This window comes from Miniopterus natalensis, chromosome 10, assembly GCF_054644295.1.
Source record: "Miniopterus natalensis isolate mMinNat1 chromosome 10, mMinNat1.hap1, whole genome shotgun sequence".
NCBI classification, from domain to species: Eukaryota; Metazoa; Chordata; class Mammalia; order Chiroptera; family Miniopteridae; genus Miniopterus; species Miniopterus natalensis.
In genome coordinates, this window is record NC_142090.1 from 14,452,510 (window position 1) to 14,473,038 (window position 20,529).

Sequence of the window (20,529 nt, forward strand, 5' to 3'; positions counted from 1 at the left end):
CACTGGTATTTACAGAAATCTTCACTCTCCCCCATGCCAAGCAGCCTGGAATGCTGACTCTTCCACCAGCTCCTAAGAATCCAGAAACAGGCCCCTTCCACCTCTCAGCTGGGCAGAGCACCTACATTCTTTATTGACCCCATTTTCTCCCAGCCCTCCCTGGGCAGAGCTGACTGCCCCAGGGAAACAGGGTTCAGAGATTCATTTCCTCCATCCCCAAAGGCCCTCCAGGCTCTGCTCGGCTCCAGGGATGAGTGTGCCCATTGCTAGCATCTGGTCAGCGTATATCTGCTCTGAGGGGCTTTTCCCTGGGCTCATGCCACCCCAGAGTTAAGCCAGAAGCTTCTGGATTTAAACAGTCTCTAGGCATTTCCAGACATCCCTAAATGCCAGGCTCAGCCTGTGTATGGAAGGCCCTGCCGGCCCCTCCTGCTCTGGTCCAGGCTCATGTTCAGAGCCACAGCCCAGGCTTTGCCTCACTGCTCGTCTTCTCACATGGTTCCTCTGTCTCAACGCTCAGCAGCCTGGAACGGAGGCAAAGGGGTCAGCAGCCCAAAGTGAAGTGGAATGCCCAGCATCTGTCTCTGCTAGGGCAGGAAGGGTGCTCTGAGGAGGCCACCAGGAGTGTCAGAGTCTGGAATACATTAAAATGGAACCTGAAGAGAGCAGGGACAGTCTCAGTGAGAAGTGGCCTCAGGATGGTGACTCTGGGACCCAGGATTTCTCAGTTCCATTCCCTCCTGCACAGTGGCTGGTGGTGGGCACTGTGCCCAGGACCATCTGTGAGGGTGTGTGTGGGAGGGAGGGAAGAGCGGAGCAAACATCCAGGTTATGTCTGGAGAGGCTCCTGCACCTTTGGCTTCCCCCTTCCCAGCCTGAGCTGTGCCCTTTGTCCCCAGGACTGCCCCCAGCTGCTGCGAGTGGACAAGATCCTGGTGCCCGTAGAGGTGATCAAGCCCATCACTCTGAAGGCCAAGAACCTGCCCCAGCCGCAGTCTGGGCAGCGTGGGTACGAGTGCATTCTCAACATCCAGGGCAGCGAGCAGCGGGTGCCCGCCCTGCGCTTCAACAGCTCCAGCGTGCAGTGCCAGAACACCTCGGTGAGTGCCCAGCCCCGCGCCTCTGGGCAGCTCTGACCCCCCCCGCCACCCCATTGCTGTCCTTTCCCAGAGCCAGATCAGTTCAGGTCTGGAGGAGTTCCCCAAACACAGCAACACCGCTCAGCTTCTCCCCACCCTGCTCGCCCTGCCCAGCAGAGGGCTGGGCTCTGAGGTCACCAAAAGCCTACCAGGGTTGTGGCCCTGTTGTGACCAGGAGGGTCCTCTGCCCAAGACAGGCTATGGGGAGAGAGGCTTTTGGACCAGCCACAGGGCTGATGAGAGCTCTTCCTGGGCAGAGGCTGGCATGGCCACCTTCCTTGCAGAAGCTCTGGAGGCCCTGGGCCCAGCCTTTCTGCCAGAGCTGTATCCAGTGCCTCGTGTGAGCCCACAAAGGCCCCTCTGCCTTCACACCTGCACAGGGGCTATTTCCCAGCACAAGGGACTCCTGGGATAGACATGCACCCCACGGCTTCTGGCAAGAGTGTACTGCTCAGATCAGCACACACCCTGCCCGCTGAGAAAATCCACACTAGGTCCCTGCTCTGTGGTCACCTGATTCCTAGGCACCACACAGTGCACCCTCTCAATGCATCACCTCCTGCCATCACCTCCTCCCCCTAGACGGGGGGCCTTCCCAGTCCCTCTCTGCTTGCTCTACCTACTTCTTTGCATCCAGATGCTCAGAGACAAGCATTATGCTTGGAGATTTGTAACATTTTCACTGTTCTTTACCATACAAAAGAGAAACTGGAGGCCTAGAAGCAGGGGCAGATGTAGGTTTGTGGGACTGAGAGTTATACAATTTGGGGGACCCTCTTTAAGACACACAGGCAGGCCTTGGAAGGGACTGCAGCTCTGTGTGACGCTGAGTACCCGTCCCTGCCTAGAGGGTAAGTGACCTGCGGATGGTCACACAGCTAGTGAGTGGCAAGGCCGGGCCTGGATTTGGGATCTCCTCTTGTGTCACACGGCTTGCCATTCATCCTCCTTGTTGCTTCTCGGTTATTACATGCAGTGAGTGTATTAGGGGAGCAATGTGGAACAAAGCATTTCGAGGAGCCCTCCACCCTTCCTACAGGATGCAGTTTAGGGGCCAGTGATGCTCAGAGAGGCCCACGTGCTTGCCCAAGGTGCCTCAGCATTACAGGGACTGAACTGATGGCTGACCTTTCAACCTGGGAAACCCTAGACATGTCCCCACAGCTCCCCTGGCGGCCAGCCTGTTTTTCAGATTTCTGCAGCACACCAGATTAAACCTGCAAGTAAAGGGGTATTAAACACCTTCTGTTTGCTCCTAAATCCTGAGGCCAAGTGGACCATCACCAAGGATTTGGCTCAAGTAGTTTTCCTCCAAATAAGCAAGTCCCAGTGGGAAGAGAACCTGAGTCCCACATTTGACTCAGTAGAAGGCAACTGGGGATTTCAGACCATGGAGAAAACTGTCTCGTGTCCTCAGGAAGCTGCCCCAGGGATCCAGGCCCCAGAAATGTCAGGAGGGAGGACAGTCTATGGCCTCTGGTGATGAGTCTTCAGTTCTCCAGACGTCACAAGATTGGGACCTGCTAACTCAGTTAAATAGACCAGTGTCACGCAGATGACAGCCTGAGTTGATCCCATAAGCCCTGGGTCAGAACCTGGGGGACTAGAGTGAGCTTCCCAGGGGCTCATCGGGACTCGCTGCCTTTCTAGCGCTGCCAAGCATTGGGAGCCAGTTATGTTCAGATAACCTCAGCATTTCCTGAGCCAAGGAGCAACTCAGTGAATGAGCCCTCAAAGGGTCACAGGGAACTAACTCCCTGAGTGTTGGGGCAAATCAGAGCCTCCTGGGAACAAGGGCACAAAGGGAATCTCAGCAGCCCTGACAGATGAGGACTGGGTCTCCTCTGGGGGACCTGGTGCTGGCCCCATGGCCAGTACCAATGGGATAAAGAAAGACAGTGCTGGGCTCCTAATACTCCCCCTAATCAAAGTTCGAGCAAAAATTAGCAACCAAGCGCTTTATACCCAGCCTTGGTGTAACCCAGGGAGCAGGGTCCGATCTGCATCAGAAAGGATTGTGGAGAGATTACTGTTATTTCATTGTCTAAGTGAGCTTCCTGGATGGGCAGGAGGGGAAAGGATCTAACAGAGAACCCCTGGGTTTGTGATGGCAGAGAGGTAGGTGGCAGAGGAGAGGAGAAAAGGAAAAGAAACACAGGAAACCTTGGCATGGGCATGACGCTGGGCTGGGTGGGCAGGCAGGTCGCTTCTAGCCCACTATTTGGGGCCAGGCCCTGGGCCAATCACTGCAGCCCTCAGGGGTCCCGTGGGAGGAAAACAGGGCAGCTCGCAGGCAGCAGTTGGAGGAAGAACACTGTGGGGATTCTTGGCCTCCTTTAGACCAAGGTTCCAGAGAAATGTCAAGTGCCTTTAATAATAATGCTTAGTACCCGCCTCTCAGTCACTAGCAATCACACAGTAAGTGGGCCACAAGGGGCAGTTGGCTGGCTTCAGTGCTGACCGAGGCCCCAGGCTCCAGTCCAGCTTCTACAGACCACAGTGACCTCACATTTTCTCTCCATGCCCCAATTTACCACATGCAAAACAGGGGTGGTGAGACCGACAGGGAGGTATGTTGTTCCCCTCACTGCCTTCCGGAGGCATAGAGAGAACACGTCTGCTGAGCCCTCTGGGGTCCTGGAGATGGATGCATAGGCTTCTTACATTGTTCAGATGTTTTGTTTTCCAGCAAAATATCTCAGAACCCAGGACAAGGAATTGTTGGAGGAAAGCATGTCCAAATTAGAGGTTTTCTCTTTGCTTCAGAAGGAGGAGAAACTGAGGTTCACACTCTCCCAAGGTCATGATCAAGGTCATCCACTAGCCAAGCCATGGTGTGCCAGGCTTGATTGAGACACTTAACCTCCTGGCCCCTGAGAGCCTGGAACACTCTTCCCTCAGCTCCGGGCTTTGTGCAGATTAACTGCCTACTGATTACAGAGAGCTATATAAATGCTAAGTGGCACAGAGGTGGGGAACCCTAGGGGATGGGAGCCAGTGGGCCCAGCTCCCCAGTTGTCTGCCTGCCTCACTCTCCCTGTGGGGTGCAGGTCATGGGAGAGAGGGTGTCCAGGAAGCAGAGTGGCTTCCCTAGAGAGCGAGGGGGTGGTGGGAATTGAATGATTTCTATAATATTTCATAATCAAGATCCCAGGAATGGGGGAGAGAAAGAGAAAGTAACACCCAGGATATTTGATCCTTAAAGTCCTTTTTATTTTTAGCATTTTTCAAAAAGAAAACGTGTGCACACACACATCCACATCTGAACACACAAGCGTTCTCACATGCATAGACCCCCATATGAACCGAGGGTCTGGCACATAAACATTCAATAAATGGCTGCTATTATTATTCCACATAAACATAAACACAGGGAACACAAATATATTTTGCAAAGCATCCCTACGTGTGTCCACATAGATTAAAGCATGCAGTGATATTTGAATGTTTACTCTACTAGACAGGCCCAGTGCTCAGAGCGCAGGATGGTTGTCTCGAACGCTCACAGCAGTGCTGTGAGGGAGGCAGTGTTTGCAGTCCCACTGTACCAACGGGGACACTGGGACGTAGATTCCCTGCCCACATTCGCACAGCTGGTCACCGCAGAGCCGCGTCCTGGCAATGTGTGTGTGCATGCACACATATATGAACACACAGACCATACAGCGCTGTGCACTGATCTCTTCTCAAGTCAGCTCGAGTGTGGACACATTTGTAAACACACACATGCACACACATGCAGAACTTCCTGCCTTGTTCTCTGGGGGATTTCAGGTCCTTCCTGAGAGGGGCCTGGAGGTTCTATCCATCCTTGGTCAACATGCCCCTGGCTGTGACCTGCTGCTTCCTCTTTAGGGCTTGGGCAGGGCCAGGCAGAGCCAGAGTCCTCTAGCTGGCAGCCTAGGGTCACCCTCACCACGCTCCCCACAATGAGGCCATGGAGGAAAGAGATGGGAAGGATGGGACATGGACCTTGACTAGAGGCAGAAGTGGGAAGAGAAGTCTGAAAGTGTTTCCCTCTCTCTCTCCCTGCCTCTTTCTGTCTCCCCTGCACATCTCTCTCCAGCACCAGAAGCATTAGAATTGCTTGTTCAAAATGCTCCCCATTTCCTAAGACTCCAATTCAGGAGGTCTGGGGTGGGGCCTTAGGATCTGCATTCCGTAGGCCCCCTAGATGATTCTGATGAAGGTGGTCCAAGAGAACCATCAGTCCAGAGTAGAAGAGACTTTGTGAGAAAACCCGGGACCCAGACACAAAGCCCACAGTGCCTGGGGAGTTGATGACTGAGCTGTGTAGCAAAGAGCTTATGAGTCAGCAGCTGAGTTATGCGCTGATCAGAATATCCCCCACTGTTGCTTCTGCGGGGCTAGGGAGCTTTGCTTTGCCCTGTGTCCTGAGCCCAGGCCTTGGCCCTGGCCCAGGTATCATCTGTCACAGGGAGATGCTACGAATGTGGCTCGTGACCTAGGCATGCTTGCCAGGGAGTTAGTGAAAAGGTTTGGAGCGGTAGGGTAGACCCTAGAGAAGACTGGATCACATCTTATGCATGTTGCTGTGTGAAGACAGTGTGGCATGTTCACATTGGGGTACATTCTGGAACTCAAGAATTTGGGGTGATTTCTCAGATTAGGATCATAACTTCCTTAGAAGCCTCTACAAATGGGCTGCAGAAGCAGAAGCATGGGTGACAGGCCCTCCCTGAGGTTCTGTAGCTTGCTACCCCGGTGAAGGTTCTGTCACTAGCTCCATGAAAGAGCGTCACCTGCCTGTCATAATAACCATTCACACCCTCACAGCCCAGCCCCTCCAAACTTTAACACTAAGTTAAAAGAGCCTGTTGGCTCTGCAATTACCACTTTAAACCAAGGCCCCCTGGACCAGACCCTTCCCACAAATTGCCAGGTTCAGCCCCTCCTGCACAGGAAGCCTGCCTGAGTTCCATTCCTCCATCCCACCCCTTGTGGTGGCAGTCTGCTGTGACAATGAGGGAACCACCAGGTGGGGTAGAAATGCTGCCCAGGGCAGGCTCTGAGTTCTGCTGCCTCCCTCCTCTGGGGATTGAGAAGTGTCTGCTATCAGAAGGCAGACTGGGGCTGGGCACTTGGGCACTGCCCTTCCGTCCTGCATCCCCAACAGCACCTCTCCCTACACTCCCTCCCCACCTCTTAGCACCACAGTCCCAAGGCTGGGGCTCAGTTAAACTCTCTGGGGGAAGCCCAGCTAATGGGAAGAGGCCTCCATGGAAGGTGACAAATAGCTCGCTCAAAGCTGCTCCATGGATCTGCATTCCATTCCAAATGGGTGTCCCCCCAGCAGGCCTGGCCCTCCCTGGCCTTCCCCTGCCCTAGCTTCCTAAACCCTACGCCTTGCCCCCTAATAAATGCCTCCCCACCCTGCCCACCCATAGATGGGCATGCATGTACATATGTGCCCCCCCACACACACACACATGCACAGTCGTGGCCAGTCTCGAGCCTGTGGCTCTTGAGGACCCAGGCTGAACATCCAGTCCTTCTAGAACTCTGTGACCCAGCTTTCTGCTTCCCCCACCCCCGGTTGCAGTACTCCTATGAGGGAATGGAGATCAACAACCTGCCCGTGGAGCTGACGGTGGTGTGGAACGGGCACTTCAACATCGACAACCCAGCTCAGAACAAAGGTGTGGAAGGTGGCCCTGGGTGGGGGTGAAGGGAGAGCTGCTCTGCTACTCTGCACCCATGGGCAGGTGTCATTTGTCTCTCACCCTAGTGCTTGGCCCTCTCCCTCTGGCCTGAACCCACCCTCCACAGCCTCTCCACCATCCCCACTGCCCTGTGGCTTGTTGGGCATGGGCTCGGGGTGGGCAGGTGGCCCCTGGGAGAGGAGTGGAGAGAGCAGGGTTGGCTGGAGGGACACTGGTCTTCTCAGTCCAGTTCCATCACCAAGGGGAGGGACTGCACTCTTTGTCCACACTTCCCCGGCCCCTCCAGTCCCCCACCCCCACCCCACTCTTGCCCTTTGCCCGCAGTTCACCTCTACAAGTGTGGAGCCATGCGCGAGAGCTGCGGCCTGTGTCTCAAGGCGGATCCAGACTTCGAGTGCGGCTGGTGCCAGGTCCAGGGCCAGTGTACCCTGCGGCAGCACTGCCCTGTCCATGAGAGCCCGTGGCTGGAGCTGGCGGGCCCAAACAGCAAGTGCACGAATCCCCGCATCACGGAGGTAAGCCACAGTCCAGTGGCCCCGCATGGACTGGGGCCCTGCGAGCCCTGCCTGGCCGTGGTGCCGGTCACCCAGTGCTCCCGGCTGGCTGAAGGCACCTAGTTTTCCTGCACAGCTTCCCCAGAAGCCATGGGCTTGATTCAGATGCCCTTTCCTTATAGAGGGAAGGTGAAAGCAGAGAGGGGCTCAACTGTCCTGTTGGAGTTTCCACATAAGCTGTGTCAGAAAGGACTCCAAGTCCTCAACACCCTTCCTTTGTCCCTAAGAGTCTTTCTTGGTGACAAAGCTGTGATGCTCCATCAGCAGCAGGCTCACCAAGCAGTGAACCCATTACAGGCTGTAAGTCCTGGCTCTGTGGCTAATTGCTGGGTAGCTCAGGGCTAATTCATCACTATCTCTGTGCCTCAGCTTGCTCACCTGTGCAATGGGTCTAGTTGTCTGTCTCACAGGGGGTTATAAGGATTGTATGAGCGAATCCATGCCCAGCCTACGGGGATCTTCCCAGCTTTCTCCTCCTGTTCATCATTATTAACATCATCTCCGCGCACGTCTAAGCCGAGGGAGTCGCAGCCCCGGGTTCAGTAGGTTGCCCTGTGTCTTCACCTCCCCGCTCCACACTCCCAGCAGAAAGGCCCCTAGAGGTCACTCCTCCAGCCCCTGCCCCTGGTCCCACACCTGGACTGGGCTTCACTCTCCCTCCTTTTCAGCCACCCCTCCTCTCCCCTCCCCCAACCCAGAGCCCTTAACAAGAGCCCCCCAGAACGTGTGACTGCTAACAGCGTGTCTGGCTTTCTTCTTGGCCCGAGACCAAGAAAACTGCAGGGCGGAGATGGCAAATTAAATAAACCTCCCTGAGACGGAGGCTATTTACTGGCTCCATACTGGCATCGGCCCTCCAGGAACCCAGGGATCCAAGGGCTGGTCAGAGATAAAACTCCCTTTTCAGGATGACAAGCCGGGGCTGGAAGATCACGCAGCTGCTGCTGCCAGGGGCCAGCAGCACTTTGGGGACTGGCTGGGCAGGCATTTGGGAAGAGCATGGACTCCCCCTTCCACCCTCCTTGTACCTGCCCACCTCCCTCACACAGAGATGGGTCTGTCTCCAGAGAACTTGGTTTCCTTTGCAATGAGAACACGCATGTGCAAACCACTCGTGCACACTCATAGACATGCATGTGTGTAAGAAGCAGGGAGTATCTTGATTTTTATAGGTGAACATCTTTCCCGTGGCAAAGCTGCAGCTTGGGGGCACCCCAGTCTAGCTCTTTCCCATCTTTCTCTGCTCCCCAGATGGAACCCCCAGCCTGATCCTTGGAGAGTGGGGAGAGTAGGACCTATTAAGTGGCCTATCTGGGCTCCTTCCATTGTTATCCGCTTGACATTGGCCAAGATCCAGCAGCTGATGTTCAGGGGCCCCAAGAATGGGAAATGTGCCTTGCTCTGTCCATCAAATGCCAAGAAAAGCTGGCACAAATGCCTTCTGCCACTAAGGTCACTACTGTGGGATGCCACAATTAGACTGTGGGAGCTGGAGGCCTTCGGTTGTTGGATCTTAACATTCCAGTCGTGGTTTTTAACACCAAAGGTGACATCTTTGGAGGGAAAGCCAGCCATTCTGGCCAGGGCATGAGGATGAAGTCTAATTAAACAAACCGCCCTTAGAAACCAAGTCACACAGGGAAGGGAGAAGTGTTGTGACAAGTGGCTCCGCTAACCCCAGGTAGATGCTTGGAGAGCATCTCCAAAGATGGTGCTCTCACTGCAAAGTCCACAGAAGTGAGACACTGTGCCTGCTCAGAGACTCCGGATCTGAAGAGAAAGTGGGTGGGGAAGGTGGAAGGATGGGAATCAGACACAGATGTTACCATGAGAGGAGCGCACAGGAGGTGCCTTAAAATTTCATTTGGGAGGAGGGAGGGGCACAAGAAAATGATGAGGAGAGAGAGGATCTGGTTATAGAAAGTGACATTTGAGAAGGATCTTGAAAAATGGATGGGTTCCCACAGTGTGGAGGGCTGTGAGTCACAGGAGGGTTACTCACTTAGCTTGAGAGTGGAACCAACACAAGCAAATGCCAAAAGGCTTTCACCCCCATTTCCTATGAATTACCCAGTGCCATTGAGGATCTTGTTGCAGTCCCTCTCGTCTGAAATAGGAAAATGAAGGAGGATCGTTGAGCGTCGCTTAGGAACACTGCTCCCAAGACTTGAACTGCTCTGCCGGAGCTCCTGCTCGCTGGCAGTGCCAGACTGGGTGCCCTGGTGGACTTGGACACAACTCGGGGAATTGGGCAGAGATGGGAAGCGCCGGCAGCCTTTCCTTGTCCCATCAGCAAGTGGGTGATTGATGGCTCCCTCCTGGTGCCTGCCAAATCACCATGCTTCCTCCCTCCAGATAATCCCAGTGACAGGCCCCCGGGAAGGGGGCACCAAGGTCACCATCAGAGGAGAGAACCTGGGCCTGGAGTTCCGAGACATCGCCTCCTATGTCAAGGTGGCTGGCGTGGAGTGCAGCCCTCTGGTGGACGGCTACATCCCTGCGGAACAGTAAGTGCCAGTGACCCGAGACTTAGCGAGGTACAGGAGGGGAGAGAAGATAAACCAGCAACAAACGGTCCTAAAGCTTATGCCGGGTAAAAGGAGAATGTCCTGAACATCCTAGGGTGTCGGGTGGGACTCCCACAACTCTCAGTGCTGAACCAGCCAGCTGCTCTGTTGGGGGAAGTGTAGAAAGTGGGAAAGGCTGGGAGAGAAGAGAAAGTGATTGTTACCTCCTTGGGCTGTGGGGGTGAGTAGGAGTGAGACAAAGCGAAGTTAAAATCTGCAAGAGACGTGTGAGTTCAATCACTTACCCCAGCTCCCTCTGCTGTCCCTGACTCCCATGCATGTCCTCCCCCAATTACCATAGACACAGATCCTGTGCTACCCTGGATGGAGACTGAAAAGAAACTCCACACTCCCTTGCAGGCCTGTGGGTACTTTGGATGGTTCTTCTCTTTGCAAAATCTGCTGGTCCACTGAGAGGGTCATTCCACAAGTGACCTTGACCTCTAACCTACCTGGTGGAGGAAGTTTGTGAGTCCCATATTGCCTTGTAAATAAGTAAACACAATTTTCCAGCCCAGCAGACACAACCCTGAAATCTTTACCAGCACGACAGAATCTATATTCTGTGCCAACTTAGCTGCCCACCTGTGCTGTGCGCATAAGTCACTGACTCTTTGCAAGGCCTCCCTGAGGTAGGTCAGTGCCCTTCACGGTTCTACTTACCGGATCTTGCCCAGATTTAGTGATTCTGGAACCATCAGTGCTGCTGTCCTCAGTTCCTCCTGAGTTCCCCTGGTCTTCCTAAGGTGCTCAGAGTAGATCAGATCATTGAAGGTTCCAGTGTGGGCAGGACTCACCTCCCTGGTCCATCATTGTTTATTTATCCAAATATCATTCTGTGTCTCCTTCAACTTTCTGAGTCTTTCCTAAGACAAAACCAACTCAGGCTGCTGCTATATTGTGATTTGGAGAACTCTGAAATGCCCTACTTGGGCCCTGACATTAAAAATATTATAAAACCACATGATTGAAGCACTATGGTACTAGTTAGATCAGTGGAATCAGATAAACACCCAGAAAAAGAATCCTGATGTATAACTATAATATGTAATAAAAGTGACATTTCATATCAGCAAGGAAAGATCATTCAGTAAGTGGTGCTGGTTAACTCCCTGAAAGAAATGCAATATCAGATCCTCACTTCACTTTATAATCCAAAATAAATTCCAGGCAGATTAAAAAGTTAAGTGTAAAAAATGAAACTGTGAAAGGATTACAAGAAAATCCAGGTGAGAATTTATCTAATTTCAGGAAAAGAAAGGTGTTCTAAGTGTAACTGCAAAAAAAAAGAAAAGAAAAGAAAATTATAAAGGGAAAGATTAGAGGATTTGAGTAATAAAACTTGTGCATCAAAAATCATTGTAAGCAAATAAAAATATGAATGATAAACTGCATGTATGGTTATACCCTATTACAGTTAAGACATGCTTTTTCTTTTCATTTTTGTATTGATTTCAGAGAGAGGAAGGGAGAGAGAGAGATAGAAACATTAATGATGAGTCATTGATCAGCTGCCTCCTGCACGCCCCCCCACTGGGGATCAAGCCTGCAACCCGGGCATGTGCCCTGATCGGGAATCAAACCGATATCTCCCGGATTATAGGTCAATGCTCAACCGCTGAGCCACGCTGGCTGGGAGAGATACTTTTTCTTAACACAGAAAGAGGTTTTATAAGTAAAAGACAAATATCACAAAATGAGCAAAGAGCACCCAAAAGTCATATAAAAATGTTGAACATCAGTAGTAAGCAATGAAATGCAAATTAAAATGACAGGGTCAATGTTTGAATACCTGTGCCCAGTGCAGATGAGACGCATGAAGAAGGCACAGTCAAACATTCCTGTCGGGAGGCTGAACCGGGATGAACTTTCTGGAAGGCAATTTGGAAATGGGAGTCGCAAGTGTTTAGCCTGGCCATAATACTCTGAATCTTTCCCTTAATAACCACATTGCACAAATATTTATTTGCATGAATGCTTATTTTAGCTTTATTTATAGCAGTAAAAATTTAGAGGCAATGCATATGTTTGAAAATAGGGAATTGATCAACTCAATAAATTCTTTTATACGCATAGAACAGTAACCTACAGCCATTTAATCTGATATTGTGGGAGAACCATGACCAGGAGTACACTCGAGGTATATTAGGTGAGGACACAGGTTACCAAGCGGAATGAAGAATTTCTAATTAATTATATGAAAGAAAAGTCAGATGGAAACATGTACACAGGAATGTAGACAGTGACTATTTCTGGGCCAGGCAATTGGGGGTGGGGGAGTATGTATGTACTTCTATTTTTTTACACTGAACATGTACTAATTATGTCGTGTGGACAGAAGGACATATATTTTTGCTGGACTCTCACCAGAAGTTTTTCTAAGAGAAACACAGAACTAAGGAGTAAAAGAACAAGCCACTGAACCACAACTACTTTTAGACTTTAGGGTGGCAAAGGGCGTTAAAAACAAACCAAAGCACGAGTGACCGGTGGGGAGAAAACAATGCAGTAATTACAGACAACAGGGAGCACTCCCGGGTCAGCGGCTCCTCCAAAAGGGCAGTCCGTTCTCAAAATAAAGAGAAGGCTTCAGACAAGTCAAAGGAAAGGCTATGTAAGATGAAAACGCACACATACCTGAAAATATGTGCACCCTCACTGGTAACCAGGGAAATAAATGGTGGTACAGTCATCGTGTGAAATACTGTGAAGCGTCAAGAAAGCAGAGTTGTGCAAACAGTGACAGGAACGAAAGTCCTCGCTGTATTGTTGAGTCAAAAGACAGGGGTTAGAACAATGGGTAGTTAGGTCTCACTTTTACTTTTTTTAAATCATGTATATGTTTCTTATATATGTATGTTTGCATATAGCTGTGTGTGTGTATATATAACATGTATGTGTTATATATATATTTATTATATATATTATGTTTGTGTGTGTGCATATATCAAACATAAACATACATACATGTGTGTATATATGTATGTATTGTGCAAGTATATATATTTGGGCAAGTTGCCTAACTTTTCTGTGCCTCAGTTTCCTCATTGGTAAGATGGAAATTATATATATAATATATATATTTGCACAGGTCTAGTAAAAGGCCTGAGAGAGTATATATATCAAACTTGTAAGAGGGGTTGGGAGTGAAAAACAGGACACTTACTTTTTTTATTGTCACACTTCTTCTTTACCATCTCATTCTCAATGAGTGTGAACAAATTTTGTAATTAAAACAATAAAAATTTATAAAATGGGAAAAATGTATGACAACCCCCCCCACACACACACAACATGCATGCCTCCCGCCCTGCAGGCCAGCTGGGGCTGGGCAGAAAGGCCTCGTGCGGCAGGCCATGTGCGGGAACAAGTGCTCCAGGAGGCCCTGGGTACCTTAGGTCCACTCCAAGGCCCCTGTCTGACCTGCCGTGGGCCCTTGGCTCAGTCACTGTACCCCCCTAGCCCTGCCAGCTCTATTCGCTAAGCCATTTGGCTAAAATTCACAGTAATTCATAATTCAGTGGATACTCATGAATGAGGAACTAAGTGTCAGGTCAGACCCAGCGACCCTCCCCTAGGCTCCCCACTTTACAGAGGGCCTCTATGGACACCCCTGAAGATCGCATTTCCTCGTTTCCTGAGACCAAGCAGGAGCCCCTGCAGGAAGGAATCTGGGGCGTCTTTTGCCTCTCTCCTCCCCTGCCCACCCCCCAGATCCTACTGCAGAGAATGTGGCCCAGGGTAACTGCTGGGGGTCCCGTGACCTTCCTGTGACCCATGGGGTCTGTCGTCTCCTCCCTGCAGGATCGTGTGTGAGATGGGGGAGGCCAAGCCCAGCCAGCACGCCGGCTTCGTGGAAATCTGTGTGGCCGTGTGTCGGCCTGAGTTCATGGCCCGGTCCTCGCAGCTCTATTACTTCATGGTGAGTCCTGGCCACCAGCGGTCTGGCCAAGCAGAGGCCACAGGCCTCACTACCATGATTGCCGGTCCATCTAGACCTCTGCAGGCAAACCCAGGGCAAGGGCAGGGCAGTCCTGCCCTGCAGCACTTGAGAGCACAGCCTGGGAAGTCTGGAAGCCCTGGGTTCGCATACGTTGCTTTGGCCCCTCGGGCCCTAGTGTCCCCTTCTGAGTAGCAGTGTGACACGGAAGGTGAGAGTGTGGGTCGTGCACCGGGACTCCTGGGATTTGAGCGCTGGCTCTGCGGCTTACTGAGTGAACGTGGGCAAGTTGCTTAACCTTTCTGTGCCTCACTGCCTTCATTTCTAAAACATGGTGATAATAACAGGATCTACCCATGGTATAGCTGTGAAAATGACACAAGAGATATATCACTTCTAGTATCAATCCCTTTGTGATGTCTACGACGGCCCCCAGGGCTACTGTGCCCCCCCCTACACTGGCGCCCATCACTTCCATCCCATCATCCTCACTCCTCCCCCCTTCCCCACACACCACCATCCTCCAGAACCCCCTCAGTACCCCACATCTCACCCGCACCCCACTCCACCCTCCTCTACCCACACCATTACCCCTCCCACCCAGCACACCTTTCCCAGAGCCTCCCTCCTGCAGACTTCACCCCACCTTCCCTGCCCTCCAGCCTGGGCCTTCCCTGGCCCTGCGGAGGCTGCCTGGCCAGCTCCCAGCCATCCTGGGCAAGGGGCTCCGTGATGACAGGGATGCTGGGGACATGAGCACATCCCCTGCCAAGCATGCAGCCTCATTTTCCAGCCTGTTCTACCACCCGGTTAACCTCTCGGGTTAATGCCAGCCGCGGTGCTGTAATTTCCTCACGATGCTGAGCTGCTTAGGGAAGCTGGCCCCCTGCCTGAGTGATGGATTTTACATCTGAGCTTTAAATGGCCTGAAATTGGTCCTGGGGGGCCCAGTGTTCATCTTCTTTCCTTCCTTCATCTACCTCCTTCCCCTTCTTTCTCTGTTCAAATGGCAACAGTTTATCACCCTGCACCACCTCTCACCAGGAATCTATTTGATAAATACTTGCTTAATTTGTTAAATTTTATAATAATAAGTCGATGGCCCTGACCTGTGGCTGTCCCAGTGATGAACCGGACCCGACACAGCCCCTCCCTCGGGAGACCCACAGTCCAGAAGGTGAGAGCAGGCGAGGACGAGCAGATACAAGTGAACTTGGGGGACTGACCTCGGGGACTGTGCGCAGACCCCCTTCAGGCCTGGGCCCTGCTCTCTGGGCTCCTCCCACTCTGCTCTTTTAAAACCAGCTGCCCTTGGGAACGGCTGGCTGTCACTAAACACACACAGAAGCTCATAAAGACACACATGTAATGGATGTAGTTCCACTTATTTGTTTAGGGTTTGTATCCCCACCTTCTGGAAGGATTTGAGGGAATTTTAAGTTAAACTCATTCTAACTTGGGACAGTGAGTGATAAATGTATATATGTTTATATAGAAAATATACACCTATGTTGCATATTATATTTATATATCTTTATAATACACATAAATATAAACTGTTATTCCAGCAGAGTTGAGATAATGACAGGGAGAGAGAGAGACTGAGACAGGGAGACAGAGGCGGCCCTCAGCAGGTATTTCCGAGGCGTGGCCTGGCATCCTACCACTGGGCGTGGTGTGGTTCTGCGCTGACCTGGCAGCTGTGGTGAAAGGGAGGCCACTGCTGCGTGGCAAAAGCAAGCACTGGACTTCCTCAGTTGCCTGGACAGTTGTCCCTTGGCAGTGACAGAGCGATGGCACTGGGAACAGCCACTGCCTCATTAAGCAGCTGTTTCCTTGGGGCCTTCGCTGTCCCTGCCGTGTCTCTAGCCAGGCCTCCCACCTCTGTGGCTAGCTCAAAGCCCACTGGTCCCTGAATGTCCTGCCATCACCTCCCGTGGCCCTCCCAGGCTGTCAGTGCCCACAAACTGAGTGGCACCCTCACTTGCCCATTCCTGTCTGTCACCTGTCACGCAGCCCACAATGCTGGACTGTGACTCAGCTTCCTCTAATTCCTCTCCTTCACAGTGCCCTCAAGTCTTATTTTCCCATTCTGTTTGCCACCGCAACGGCCTCCTTAACTCCTAGCCTTGGTCTGAACCATGCTAATCCATTCTCCACCGCAGAATGCCATTTTCAGCATGCCAACCGCCCCCTCATTAAGAGCCCAGGGCGCCCACTGCCTCTGGCTGCCTTCTGAGTTCCTCGGTCTGGCTGCCCTGCCTACCCGGCCCTATTGCTCCAGGCTGTGTGGCCTGGCTCCTTCCCTTCTCTGTCTCCTTCCCTGCACTACTCTAAGCCACATCCTCCCATCCTTGCAAGCCCTGCTCACTGGGGACCCATGGCACCCGCCTGCACTGGCACTTGGTGTTGCCTCCTGGTGGCCCTGCCCCTTTCTCAGACCAGCCCATCTTTGGAGATGAAGCCCAGGTTGTTGATTTCTTTGCCAGCCCCCAGGGTGCTTAGGAAGCTCTAAACCTCCCTGAACATTGGAGTCTTGTGAGGAGCTTTAAGCAAAAGTTCTGAAGCCCCCCCCCCATTCAGTCACACCCTATAGCTGTGGCACAAAGCTCCCCAGAAGACCCTTGACTGCAGCCTGGGCTGAGGACCACTGGCCCAGGAGTAGTATTTATTTAGTAGCTACTACATGCCTTCTGATATCTGCTCTTGGGCTAGTTCTTCTAGCATCTCTATGGTAGGTACTAAAAGCCCCTTCTGCTCTCAGGGATGGTCGGTCTTGCCTATTGATTGTTTTACCCTGAGCAGGAGGCAGTTGGATGGGGGATATTGGAAAGTGAGGCTCCATGGAGGGAGCCGATGGAAAGGCAGGATCTGTACAAGGCAGAGTACAGTTTTCTGTGTGGATCCTGAGTAGTGGGAGGTTGTTCCTGGGATCAGAAAGGCCAGGGAAATGCGCCAGAAGATGGGAACAGAGGGAAGGGTAGAGGAGGGGTGGTGGGGAGGAGAGGTGGGCAGGAAGGAAGAGAGTTGTTGCCCCAAGGTAAAAGCATTGGTCCAGGGGTCCCTGGGACTCAAGTATCTGTGTCATTTTCTATTGGAGGGGCATCCCTGAAGAACTGCCCTGGTGCTGCATGTTCCCTTGGGGAGACTTTCAAGGAGTAAGAATGGTGGTAGGGACCCCACTCTCCTCCCTAGACCCCAATTTGTATTTAAGGGCCCAGTCATTGAGGCCTCCCCACAGAGCTCCCAGGGGTTCAGAGTGGGAATGAGGGGCAGAGGTCCCCATGAATCTCACCCTGAAGTTGGGAAGAGAGAATGGCCCTCCTCACGCTCCCTAGCATCTCAGAGCCCCACTGCTTTCCAGGCAGTTTGCAGGTGAGCAATCTGGGTCCCACAGGAAGCCCCTCGCTTCTCTGGAGTCCCGATTCCACTGGGGAGCCCCTTCCCAGGGCAGAAGTTGGGGGCCATGTTCAGGTCTCCCTCTGTTTCCCTCCCCAAATCAGGCCAGACTCGGTGACACGTGTCCACCTTGTCACAAGTTCTGTCTCTAGAGATTTCCCAGGAAAGAGTGCATTTCCTTTCCCTCGACCAGGGGACCAAGTGAGGGGGTGGCAAATAAGGTAGGACTGGGTTTCCCACGCAAGCTCACTGTGAAGTATTTATGAAGCATGTCTTAAATAATTAATAGCTTCTCACAACTTTAAAACATGTCCCCTTACCATCCTCTCCCTGCCCCCTTCAACAATCCCGCAAAGCCAGCTGGGGTCACTTACTTCTACCTTTCCAAGTTCCCCACCCACAGGCTGCCAGGGAGCCTGTTCTCTGTTCGTCTCCCACCTATCTTAACTTCCCTGTTTTTTATTATATCTGTAGGATCCTCCTTGCCCCCCTGGCCTTGCAGTCCCTGAGTGAGCATGCACTAGAGCACACACACACCCACAGTCACCCCTTTCCCTTCCCTCTCTGGGGAGGTCAGCGGGACCCAGGTCTGAAAGCTCACCCTTTAGGGACAGCGGGAGCAAAGAAACCATTTGTGAGAGGTGACACCAAGTTACAGAACCAGAAAATCCTCCAGGCACCTTTGAGATAACCACTTTTTGACCCATCTCCCTGATTTTGTGATAAGAGAGGGTAAGTGACTTGTCCCAAGTAAAACAGGGTGATCTAGGCAGAGCAGAGAAAAGAAGGCTATTTCTTTTCTTTTCTTTTTTAAATATACCTTTATTGATTTCAGGGAGAGGAAAAGAGAGGGAGAGAGAGAGACAGAAACATCAATAATGAGAGAGTCATTGATCGGCTGCCTCCTGCACACGCCTCACTGGGGATCGAGCCCGCAACCCGGGCATGTGCCCTGGCCAGGAATCGAACCCCGATCGCCTGGATCCTAGGTGGATGCTCAACCACTGAGCCATGCCCGGCTGGTCAGGAAGGCTATTTCTGCACCTCACCTGCCCTGTCCAGGTCTCTGGTTGACCAGTAGCAAAGGCAGAATGAAGTGTTCCTCAGCTCGGTGGGTGCCACGGGGACGCTGGGGATCTGCAGTAGGGGGTCGGACATCAAGGGAGCACAGCGGTCAGGGTGTGTCCCTGTGCGTGTACCCTGAGCCTTTACTTGGGCATGCACATGCCAGGCTGCTGGCTGTAGGTCTCTCTTCTCCCGTGTTATCGATCCAGGCCTCTCCAGGCCTCTCCTCGGAGCTGAGTGGGTTCAACTTTCAGTGCAGAATTCTTTGAGGGAGCAGGGAATGGGGGGGCGAGGGAGAAGGAAATCTTCATTTAAATGCAGATACAGGCTTCTCACCTGGGACTGAAGAAAGTTTTTTCCATTAAAATGCTAATGAAAGAGCACACTGCAACTCCAGATCCTCAGCCACCACCCCCCCATTGCCAATTCAACTCTATACAACCTGCTGACCAGTCATTGCATCCCCCTACCTCCTTTCTCAGGGGCCCTCACATCGCATTGCTCTGGCGCTGGGTGCTTTGGGCAGAGTTTGAGAGGTCTGTGGAAGGGGCAAATCACCTTCTGAAAGCAAATGAGATTGGAGACTGGAGGAAGGTGGAGAACCTGAGCTCTGGAATCAGATGGGTCTAAGTTGTGCCACTTTTCAGCTGTGTGACCTTGGAAACTGTACCTAACATCGCTGAATCTCTCCTGTAAGATGGGTAATAATAGCCATCTTGTAGGATTGATTGGAGGGGTAAATTATTTATATATATGTGTGTGTGTGTGTGTGTGTGTATTTTTATATGTATATTTTACATATACATATATATTTTTTCTTTTAATCCTCACCAGAGGATATTTTTTCCACTGCTTTTCATAGAGTAGAAGGGAGACAGAGAGAGAAACATCAATGTGAGAGAGACATATCGATTGGTTGCCTCCCACACACACCCCGACCAGATCAAACCTACAACTGAGGTACTTGCCCTTGACCAGAAACTAATCTGAAACCCTTCAATCCAAGGGCCGACGCTCTAACCACTAACCAAAACCATCAAGGGCTATATTTAATATATTAAATTATTTATATACACGAAGCTATAAAGCCTGCCATTTAAAAAACTAGTGCATAGCAGCTATTATTAGTATCACTATTGCTAATATAGAGATGTAAACTCTAGAGGCCAGAACATTGCTTATCCACACAAACCTTAAAAAACTGTGCCAGGTCTCTGGGAGGCCACCATTCAAAAGGATTCCAGAAGGTGGCAGCGGGCATGGGTGCTGCCTCAGGCCTGCATGGAAGCCTCCTCAGCCCATCCTGGCTGTGTCTCAGGCCAGATCCTCTCCTACACAGACGCTGACTCTCTCAGACCTGAAGCCTAATCAGGGGCCCATGTCCGGAGGCACCCAGGTGACCATCACAGGGACTAATCTGAATGCAGGCAGCAACGTGGTGGTGATGTTTGAGAAGCAGCCCTGCCTCTTCCACAGGTAAGTCACCGCAGGGTAAGCATTGGGGTGCACAGCCCAGAGTAGGCAGGGCTGCCCAATCCACAGTCTTCTTCAGGCTAACCTTTGGAGGTGCTCCCTCCTCCCTGGAAAGTGGCCACTCCCTTTGGGACAGGGCTTTCTGGGGACACCAAGCTGTGAGTGTTTGGCTCAGTCTGGAGACCTACCAGGCGCCCCTCCCCTGGATGGGCCCCTTGTGCTGTTGCTCCCATTTCACCTTTCTGCCCCAAACCACCTACTGTGCAGAACCCTAGGGTTCCACAGGACACAGTTTGGAATCTAGAGCCCTTTCCCTTGGGCTAGCTTCTCACCAGCTGCTGCAGAGACAGCAGGGACTACTGAGAGCTGGTTGGGGCGGCCACCCCTGCTAGGTACAACTGAATCCCCAAAGGCAACCGACTCTCTCTCCCTTGGTTCCACCATCCAGCCCCAGGAGGGCCTGCCTTTCATGAGCCGGGAGCCTGGGGGCCAGGGAGGCAAGAGGAGGACTCTGGGAGATGTGGCAGGGGCCTGCCCTCGACAGGAAAGAGGTTCTGCAGAGAGAGATTTTCCTGGGAAGGAGTTATGCTGAGGGCCCTGATGGATCTGAAGTCAAGACGAGGCCAGGCCTTGTCTGAGTAATGTTAAAGAAAAGCATATTGTGGTATTTGTTGACCTGGCAAGGCCGATTTATTAAGGACTGTTGCA

General features: G+C 52.0%; 1 protein-coding gene across 1 annotated transcript in view; it reads left to right on the top strand.

Annotated features, from left to right (window-relative positions):
• Positions 1-20,529, top strand: part of PLXNA4 (plexin A4) — a 399,973-nt gene that overhangs the window by 328,289 nt on the left and 51,155 nt on the right. The window contains exons 10-15 of the mRNA XM_087821012.1: positions 900-1,100; positions 6,703-6,799; positions 7,148-7,338; positions 9,733-9,884; positions 13,749-13,866; positions 19,688-19,824. Coding sequence (XP_087677138.1) covers positions 900-1,100; positions 6,703-6,799; positions 7,148-7,338; positions 9,733-9,884; positions 13,749-13,866; positions 19,688-19,824 — 896 coding nt within the window. The remainder of the gene's footprint in view (positions 1-899; positions 1,101-6,702; positions 6,800-7,147; positions 7,339-9,732; positions 9,885-13,748; positions 13,867-19,687; positions 19,825-20,529) is intronic.